The 10,682-nt window shown below is 42.5% G+C and overlaps 1 protein-coding gene across 1 annotated transcript in view; it reads left to right on the top strand.

Moving 5' to 3' along the window:
- Positions 1 to 1,062: 1,062 nt before the first annotated feature.
- Positions 1,063 to 10,682, top strand: part of LOC309327968 (uncharacterized protein) — a 28,679-nt gene continuing 19,059 nt past the window's right edge. Inside the window, exons 1-2 of the mRNA XM_081837671.1 lie at positions 1,063 to 1,154; positions 7,899 to 8,089. Coding sequence (XP_081693797.1) covers positions 7,909 to 8,089 — 181 coding nt within the window. The 5' untranslated portion in view covers positions 1,063 to 1,154; positions 7,899 to 7,908. The remainder of the gene's footprint in view (positions 1,155 to 7,898; positions 8,090 to 10,682) is intronic.

Below are 10,682 nucleotides of genomic sequence, written 5' to 3'. Positions count from 1 at the left end.
AACTGTCAGGGGTCCTTTACCCATAGCTTTGGCTGTGAACCAGGCTGTATCTGAAGAAGTGTGCATGCACACGAAAGCTCATACCTACAACTAACTTAGTTGGTCTTTAAGGTGCTACTGGAAGGAATTTTTTTATTTTGTTCAGGCTGCATCGGTTAGACTGAGGGGGTAAAACAGGTGTCAGCAAACCTTTTCCAGCAGGCAGCCGGTCCACTGTCCCTTAGACCTTGTGGGGGGGCCAGACTATATTTTTTTTCCGGGGGGGGGGGAATGAACGAATTCCTATGCCCCACAAATAACCCAGAGATGCGTTTTAAATAAAAGCACCCATTCTACTCATGTAAAAACACACTGATTCCTGGACTGTCCGTGGGCTGGATTTAGAAGGCAATTGGGCTAGATCCGGCCCCCTGGCCTTGGTTTGCTTACTCATGGTGTAAAATCTTTGCAAGCTTGGACCAAACAGGTGCCCCGGGAATTCCCCAAGGAGGAATTCCTCACACCCCTACACACACATAATAACTTAACTAGGAGTTAAGTGACCTCTGTGCATGGAGGTTACATTGATTGACTGATCCCCCTTGGGTTCTTGTGCTTCGATGCCATCATGGAGTTGGGTGGGATCCCCAGCGGTCATCTAGTCCAACCCCATGAGATGCAGGAATCTCAACTAATGCATCCATGAAAGGTGCCCCTCCAACCTCTATCCAACAGCTCTTAACTGTTGGAACTGGTTGAGGCAGGAACTCGTGATGGAACTGGTGAGGTTGTTGCAACTTGGATAAAATATGGGGGGGGGGGAGTAAGTCCAGCCCCGCATAGTCAATCACATGACACAGCACATGCATACTATTTGAATAGCTTTGGGGTCGGGCCCCTCAAATATTTTCTTGAGCGGGATCGAAGGATTTGGCTCCTCTGGGCTGATGCGTTTCCGTGCGCTCCAGCAACCCAGAGTAACCTTTGGTGTGCATGCAAATCGTGCGCATGTGGGGGGGGGGAACGACATTGCACCCCCCCCAACTTCCCCGCCCGCCCCTCCTCTCCTTCCGGCCTTTCCTTTCGCAAAGTGGGCGGTCTCTGGGACGCGACTTTCGCTTTCGTTTCCCTTTCGTTGCTGTTGTGGATGTTGCCCCGGCCACCCTCCTTCGAAGGTAGGTGCCTTTGCGCGCCCGTCGCCCCATCTTCCCCCCTGCTTCTGCGGCTGCCCCTCCCTCTTCTCCGTCTGAACACCCCCCCCCCACACACACACCCAGGATTTCTTGCAGAGCACCCCCAGGATAGAGGCGATCGGACTGTTTTCGCCCCTTTCTCCGTCCCTCTGGCTTCCTGCGAATCCGGCGCGCCATCGGGTCGACAAAAGCGCTTTCTCCCGCTTCCGTGGCTGCCTTTTAGTCTCGCCTCCCCCCCTCGCCCCCTCGCCACTAGACGCTCAGCCAGCCCCCTTTCCTCGGGGCAGATGGGAATGCAAGGGAGCGGAAGGTTTGCAAGCTTTCCGCACTTTTAAAACCCCCACATGTTGGTGTGGGGTCTGCTCGGAGCCATCGCTGACCCATTGCTGGAGCAGCCGTGCGCCCTTAGCAAACCCCAAGGCCGAAGAGCAAGTTTCTGCAACCCGCGCGCTTCCGATCCTCGATCCCTTTTGCCGACTGCTTCCCAAGTTCAGATAGTAGTCGTCCAGCGTTACTGCACGCCGAAATTTGTGGATGAAATCCCGCAGGCTTCACATGCAAGGCTTGCCAACCCTTCTGCTATAGATCAGCCTCGCCCAACCTGGTGCTGTCCACAGTTTTTGCGCTACAATTCCCATCTGCCCCAAATATCTGGTTGGGGAATCTCCCATCAACTTGGAGGCGGTGCAGTGTTTTGCTACAGAATCCGGAAAAACCGTACAGTAGTCTGAATCGTTGCTTCTGGCTTGAGTTCACTAAAGCGTCTCACCATCTGCGTTACAGGATTATTTGCAAAGCTTGCAGCCAGCTGTGTATGTGATCGAGCGCTTCCAAAGTGCTACTACAAGCAGTGAATTAATTAGCAACAATTCTGCTTTAATGAATTATCATCTGGCTTCGTAGACATTCATTTATGTGAGTTTAAAAACACCAACAACACTTGTGTGCTCTGCATGTGACTTTAAAAGCTATCTGGAAAGTTTACACTGAACAGCCAAGTATACAACTTTTTCAGTAAAACCATGTTTTACAAAGAAACGGCAACATTTTCACAAATGATTAAAAGCTCTGATAAAGCCCAGTGGAACTTCCCCTTTCCTCATATCCCCATGTCGTCCTCCTCCCAGATCTGTTCTGGGGATTTCCGCAAGTCCCCAGAACAGATTGTGGGGTATAGGGAGAGGTGAGAGAGATTACACCCTATTGTGCAGGTATAAGACTTTGTACCAACAGAACAACTTACTTGGATAGAACTCACAGTTTTGTGGTTTCCGTTAAGCTTGCTGGAATCAAATGGCCTTCCTCAGCTTCTTGAAGTTCATAAATGTAAGGCTGGTTGCATCTCTTTGGATGGGTGCCACGACTGGAAAGGCCCTGCTTTTTGTGCCAGGCAAACTTAACGAACTGGTACTTTAAAGTCATAGTTGTTTATTTCTTCGACATCTGATGGGAGGGTGTTCCACAGGGCGGGTGCCACTACCGAGAAGGCCCTCTGCCTGGTTCCCTGTAACTTGGATTCTCGCAATGAGGGAACCACCAGAAGGCCCTCAGCGCTGGACCTCAGTGTCCGGGCAGAACAGTGGGGGTGGAGACGCTCCTTCAGGTATACTGGTCAAGGCCGTTTAGGGCTTTAAAGGTCAGCACCAACACTTTGAATTGTGATTGGAAACGTACTGGGAGCCAATGTAGGTCTTTCAAGACTGGTGTTATGTAGTCTCGGCGGCCACTCCCAGTCATCAGTCTAGATGCCGTATTCTGGATTAGTTGTAGTTTCCGGGTCACCTTCAAAGGTAGTCCCACATAGAGCGCATTGCTGTAGTCCAAGCGAGAGCATTCACCACTCTGGTGAGACAGTCCGCAGGCAGGTAGGGTCTCAGCCTGCGTACCAGATGGAGCTGGTAGACAGCTGCCCTGGACACAGAATTGACCTGCGCCTCCATGGGCAGCTATGAGTTCAAAATGACTCCCAGGCTGCGCACCTGGTCCTTCAGGGACACAGTTGCCCCATTCAGGACCAGGGGGTCCTCCACACCAGCCTGTCTCCTGTCCCTCCAAAACAGTCCTGCTGTCTTGTCAGGATTCAACCTCAATCTTTTAGCCACCATCCATCTGCCTCCAGGCACTCACACAGGACATTCACCACCTTCACTGGTTCTGATGTGAAAGAGAGGTAGAGCTGAGTATCATCTGCATACTGATGAACACCCTGCCCAAACCTCCTGATGATCTCTCCCAGCGGCTGCATGTAGATGTTGAAAAGCATAAAATTATTGTGAGTTTAATAAGTTAACTGTTTCTATTTAGACAACTTTTCTGCTGTACTCTATTGGAAGGAGAAAAATAATCATTAGTAACAATCTAAACAATTTATTCAACTAAAACAATAACATTATAGCATATGTATCCATGTTTGTTAACTGATGTGGTTAAACTATTTATTTTTTAAAAAAGAAAAACTTAGACTGAGTTTTAGCACACATGAAAAACTTAAAACAAACCCTCATTTCCTGATGAATAGCCTTTGGATTATAATGTAACTAAAATAGAAAACTATCATTAGTTTTTCCTCCAAAAGCATTTTATTTTAAAAATATGATTTAAATAAAAAAAATCCGATTTAAGTTTAAAAAAAAAACCCAATTTAAATATTAAAAAAAACTGTTTGAAATTCTGGCTCAGTCATCCTCCGCCATGGAGGTGCTGTGCAATTGTCGGGGTCAAGGTAACCATTGACAGGGGATTTGAAGAACAAAATGAAAGGTGACCTGGTCCTTCTTATTGTTCTGGAAAAACTGTGGCTTTTTTTGCGCTTATAATCCCTTAATGCTGTACAAACATGACCCTGCTTTCTTTGACCTTCCTTCTGGGGGTGGGGGACTCAGGTTCGCTGCCCCTGTCACTGTATTCCATTTCGGCTTAATGAGGTTTTTGTTTCTTAAATAATAATAATAAAAAAGAATATTTGAACGCCCTGAGGCACCATGAATATTTATAGCAGGCGCAAACACCCCCGTTGCATGTTAATGGGCTCTCTGGTGAATAATGCAAGAGCCCAGAGTCTGGCTTGGCACCTGCGCTGGGTCAAGAAGGCCTTTGAGGGAGCTGACAAAATGGCTCCTCGCCCGCAAGATGCGAGGCAAGGCCTTCTCTCGCTGCATTATTCATGCCACCGTCGGCTTTGCAGACAGACCTGGCTGGGTCAGCTAACAGAGTCCCATTTGTTTGCCGTCGTGGCGAGCCGACAAAATGTGGCGGACGTCTGGCAGGGGGAGGGGAATATGCATTTGCCCTTTACAAACTAGTGAGGCAAAATTTTAAATTTCCTTCCTTAAAAAAAAAGACACACACCCACACCCAACATGTATTAAACAAGGCTGAGAAGTATTCTCTTGCACCACAACCAACATCTGAAGATAATTCGCCTCACAGCTGCACATCTTTTTGCAGGCTGGCAGCTGTGGGGCAAGGCAAAAGCGATATTATCTCTGCATTTATGTTTGAGGCCGAAGGGGGAGCAGTTATTGGGTTGTTGTTTTTATTTTGATTACAGTGGTACCTTGGTTCTCAAACTTAATCCGTTCCAGAAGTCCGTTCGAAAACCAAGGTGCACTTTCCCATAGAAAGTAATGCAAAATGGATTAATCCGTTCCAGACTTTTAAAAACAACCCCTAAAACATCAATTTAACATGAATTTTACTATATGTACTGCTGTCACTCACTCACTCAGTCAGTCAGTAGCTGAACTGGGTTCCATACAGTCACACAATTTTTTAAAAAGCCATAAAAACAAAAATGCAAAATAAATAGCAAAAACAGACCTCAGCGTAACACTCAAATCGGAAGCGTAACACTCAAAACGGAGCACGTTCGGCTTCCAAAAAAAGTTTGCAAACCGGAACACTTCCAGGTTTGCAGTGTTTTGGTTTCAAGTTGTTTGAGTACCAAGGCATTTGAGAACCAAGGTGCCACTGTATATATATTGTGGTTTTTATGTTGATATTTTCTCTGAACCGCCCTGAGACCTCTGGGTATAGGGCAGTATATAAATTCAATAAATAATAATAATAATAGAAAATATTGAACTTTTGGGTGTGCCAAGAAAAGATGGCAAATGCTTCCATTTTCCCCAAATCATGCTTCGTTTCCTACAGGAAAAGGTTGAGGGAGAAAGTATTTCCCACCTCCCTGCCTCATCCTCTGTTCAAAACATTTGTGGAGGTTGAGTTTTGCAGTTCAGCTGCCTAGAAATGTCTCTGGAGATTTTATATCTCTTGAGTTATTTCCACCCCAATGACGGTCTTCCTCTAGATATCTGTCTTGAAGCTGCCACCGCCCAGCAGAGATAATGGAGGGGCCATAGCTCTGTGCTGGTGCATCAGCCTTGAACACAGAAGATTTCATTCCCAGCATCTCCAGGGATAGCTAGCAATGTCCGCTGTCTGAAACCCTGGAGAGCTGGTTGCTGGTCAGACAAGGCTGAGCTAGGTGGATCAATGGTTTTGAGTTGTGTAAGGCAGTGTCTTGTGTTCCTAGGACCCATGTAGAAAAGGCTTGGTTGTTCACAAATGCTGATGATATTTTATTTTATTTTATTTTATTTTATTTTATTTTATTTTATTTTATTTTATTTTATTTTATTTTATTTTATTTTATTTTATTTTATTTTATTTTATTTTATTTTATTTTATTTTATTTTATTTTATTTTATTTTATTTTATTTTATTTTATTTTATTTTATTTTATTTTATTTTATTTTATTTTATTTTATTTTATTTTATTTTATTTTATTTTATTTTATTTTATTTTATTTTATTTTATTTTATTTTATTTTATTTTATTTTATTTTATTTTATTTTATTTTATTTTATTTTATTTTATTTTATTTTATTTTATTTTATTTTATTTTATTTTATTTTATTTTATTTTATTTTATTTTATTTTATTTTACCAAGTAATAGCCATAAATAAATAAGAATAAAAATGTGCACCCCGCCATCATAACTATCCAACTTCCCAAAATTTCAACACCTCTTGCGATGGTTTGACCCCTTCCCGTTTTAACAGTACAGATTCTACAAACACCCTCCATAGCTCCTCAAAATCATTTCTCCTGCCTATTCCCCATCTTGCCATAATGGCATATTTTAATTTATCATTAATAGCTATATCCCACACCTCTTTGGATCATTCTTCCATTTTATATTCTGCTTGCCCCTTCCATTTCCTGGCTATCATAATTCGTGCAGCTGTCAATAAATTTGTGAGCAAGCCCTTCCTAGCCTGCGAACCTTCCACCCCATTGTAAATTGATAATAATGCAACCTCTGGACTTTTGGTCAGCTTTAACCCAGCGATTTCTGTTATCTCCTTAAACACCCTTCCCCCCCCCAAGGGTACATATTTACACCCCCACCACATGTGAATATAATTCCCTGTTTCCTGGCATCCGCTCCAACATAACACCGAATAAGGCTGCCGGGTTTTTTTTTTTTTTTTTAAAAAAAAACCTAACAATTTCAACATAACAAAATATCAAAACATCTCATATTTATTATTTTCCCCCTTTCCGCCCACCTCCCCATCAAATCCTCCCTCTCTCCCCCCGAGACGTTCCGCAGCTCCTTTCTCTGATTTCTCAACACATATTGTCCACTGCATACTGTAAAATTGTATAAATCCTTATATTATCCATCTACTATGTTAACAATCAATAAATTTGTATATGTTTATTCAAAACCTGCCAAGGAGTCCAATTCATTTTGTTGTTTTTTAAAAAAATAATATTTATTAACAGTTTAAAGATTACATAAAAAAAGAAATACAAAAAATACAAAAAAAACACATTAGAATACAATACATCACAAATACAGAAACACTACACAAAACATTAAATTAACAAAATAAACAAAACAATTAAAGAACACCTCCGGTAATTTCAAAATCATATCTTTCATTCCCTTGTTTCAGTGACCTTCTCCAACCTCCCATTTTGTATTCCACTTCAAATAACTGTTTCAGCAATTCCTTTCCATCTTCCTCTGTTTCCTGTCCTGTAATTTATCTTAACATATTCTAACCTTATTTTTTCCCTTTAATACATTAACAATCTATCTGTACCTAGTTCCTTATCACCTTTCTGCTAAAGCCATATAACATCATTCCATTATTTTCTAGCATTCATTAATTTTACAATGTTTCTGTAAATAATCTTTAAATTTTTTCCAATCTTCTTCCACCGACTCTTCTCCCTGGTCTCGGATTCTGCCAGTCATTTCCGCCAATTCCATATAGTCCATCAACTTCATCTGCCACCAATTCATTTTGTTGTCTTTTCAAATAGTTTGTAAAAAGTTCCCATTCTTCTTTGAAGTCACAGTTGTCCTTACCTCACAATTTGTATGTCAGTTTAGCCAGTTCTGCATAGTTAATCAATTTGTCTTGCCACTGTTCTTTTGTCCAGGTTTCCTCATTCTTCCATCCTTGTGCTATCAAGACACTTGCCGCTGTTGTAGCATACATAAATAAGTTATTTATTTTCCTTGGCAGGTCTTGTCCTACAATCCCTAATAAAAATGCTTCTGGGTTTTTTTTACAAATGTCATCTTAAACATTTTCTTCAATTCATTATATATCATTTCCCAAAATTTCCAGAATAATGCTGATGGTTTCTGAGCCTCCTGCAAATATGGTTAGACTATTGGTTGACGCTTAGGTTTCCTCTACAGGTTTGGCAGCATGTCTACCTGCCGTACCGTTTGCGTCAGAGGCTACCCTGCCGATTTACCGCCGGAGCGTGTGTCCGACAAGCTGATGATCCATTTTCTGCGAGCACGCAATGGAGGTGGAGAAATTGCCAGCATTGAATTTCCACCTGAATCCCCAGGCTGTGCTATGGTTACCTTTGAGGATGCAACAGGTCACTAGACGAGGAGCAAAATTGTTTGGTATACTGGTGGGGCGGGGAGTGGGTAGCTTACAGGTGAAACTCGGATAATAAGAATATTGTGGAAAAGTTCATTTATTTCAGTAATTCAACTTAAAAGGTGAAACTAATATACTGTGCTTCCTTAAGTCCAGGGTCAACGCAGCCGTCTACCAGGAGATTTTGGAGCACTTCATGCTTCATTCCACAGACGAGCTTTATGGGGATGCTGACTTCATTTTCCAGCAGGACTTTGGCACCTGCCCACACTGCCAAAAGTACCAAAACCTGGTTCAATGCCCATGGGATTACTGTGCTTGATTGGTCAGCAAACTCGCCTGACCTGAACCCCATGGAGAATCTATGGGTCATTGCCAAAAGAAAGATGAGAGACATGAGACCGAGCAATGCAGAAGAGCTGAAGGCTGCTATTGAAGCATCCTGGTCTTCCATAACACCTCAGCAGTGCCACAGGCTGATAGCACCCATGCCACACCGCATTGAGGCAGTAATTGATGCAAAAGGGGCCCAAACCAAGCACTGAGTACATGTGCATGCTTCTACTTCTCAGAGGTCCAATATTGCTCTATTTGCAGTCCTTGTTTTGCTGATTTCATTTAATATTCTAATTTTCTGAGATTGTTAATTTGGGGTTTTCATCAGCTGTACGCCATAAACATCGCAATTACAACAAATAATGGCTTGACTTTTCTCGCTTTGCATGTCATGAGTCTATCTCATATATTAGTTTCACCTTTTAAGTTGAATTACTGAAATAAATGAACTTTTCCACAATATTCTAATTTTCCGAGTTTCACCTATATGTTCATATATAAAACTGAACGTACGAGTGCAGTGGTACCATTAGGAAACTTGTGACCACCTTCACACCATACACTGAAAGAACCATGACACCACTTCAAATGGTGAGAGCTTCCCCCACAGAATCCTGGGAACTGAAGTTTGCTAAGGGTGCTGGGAGCTGTTATGAAGACCCCCATTCCCCTCCCAGAGTTACAATTCCCATAGCGATCTAACAATAATGCCTCTTTACAGAGATTTATTGAGAATTGTAGTTCTGTGAGGGGGAAAGGCTTATCCTTAGAACTAATCACAGAAATATAGACACAACACGTAGGCTAATACAGTGGTGCCCCGCAAGACGAACGCCTCGCAAGACGGAAAACCCGCTAGACGAAAGGGTTTTCCGTTTTGGAGGTGCTTCGCAAAGCGAATTTCCCTATGGGTTTGCTTCGCAAGACGAAATGTCTTGCGAGTTCCTGCGGGGTTTTTCCCCTTTTCCCCCCTTTTCCTAAGCCGCTAAGCCGCTTATCAGCTGATCCGCTAAAAGCCGCTAAACCGCTAATAGCGCTAATCCGCTAAGCTGTCAATGGGCTTGCTTCGCAAGACGAAAAAACCGCTATATGAAGAGCCTCACGGAACAGATTAATTTCGTCTTGCGAGGCACCACTGTAACTGTTAAATCATATGGAACAGAATAATGATATTCAAAAGGTAGAAATAAATATATTGGAATTCATATATACAATGTAAAAGGCTAGTGGTGCAGAACGTCAAGCCATGTGTTCAAGATAGGCGTCAAAGGTCATTCTCACCAAAGGGTTCAACGAAAGACGTCTAAAAAGTAAGGTTTTCTCAAATGTTTTTCAAAAGTTCCAACGGAAGGCGTCCCAAACGGAAGACGTCAAGGGCAGTGTTTCCAGAATGATACTACTGTTTCATGATAGTCTTCCATCACCTGAAAATACAATACAAAGCATACTACCAATGAATGATAACAGAAATGAGCTACCCGCATACACATTATATATTAAAACAGAATATACAAAACAAAGTGTATAAAGAAAGGTACGAACCCAACATTTTCCACAAAAATATGTAAGTAAGATTCATAAGAACTGCCAGCACCCTTAACAAACTACATCTCCCAGAATTCTTTGGGAGGAAGCCGTGGTTGCTTGAAGTCATCGTGCTTTGAATATATGGTGTGTGTGGCCTGTATGTGTCATTTTCCCTAGCACATAGAGATGGTTAAATTTTACATAATGTCTGCAAACCAGTTGAACAGCTCCCAATTTTTGCAATGTAAATTTCCAGGCGCAAATCCCACATTGCAGAATTTGTAAGATGTTTCCCCCTTAAACGTTGCAAGTTCTTGCTGGAATATTAGTGGATGTTTGAGAAACCCACACCCCAAATCTTACATGGCTTCCCTTTTCTCAACAACATAAAAAAGGGGCTTGAAAGATGACAGTGACCCAGAGAGTATCTGCTGTTGGACTGCAGGGAAAATGGATAACTTGGTTTTCAAATCAATTTGAGGGGCCTGAAATGCAAATCTTTCTGGGCAAGCCAAAGCATTGTGCTAACTTTCTCCTTCTTACCAATAGTGCCCCCCCCAAGCTAAAATCATAGAAGGGGCCGCAAGGGTCATCTAGTCTAACCCACCTGCAATTCAGAATCTTTTGCCCAGTGTGGAGCTTGAACCCACGACTCTTGAGTGTCTCATGCTTTACCGACTGAGCCATTCTGCTCTGGAAATCTGCGCAAGCTGAAAAGATTCAGT

Source organism: Podarcis erhardii (assembly GCF_964252035.2).
Source record: "Podarcis erhardii genome assembly, chromosome: 13".
NCBI classification, from domain to species: domain Eukaryota; kingdom Metazoa; phylum Chordata; class Lepidosauria; order Squamata; family Lacertidae; genus Podarcis; species Podarcis erhardii.
Note: the sequence above shows the minus strand (reverse complement) of the source record. Positions and strands in the feature narration are given on the sequence as shown.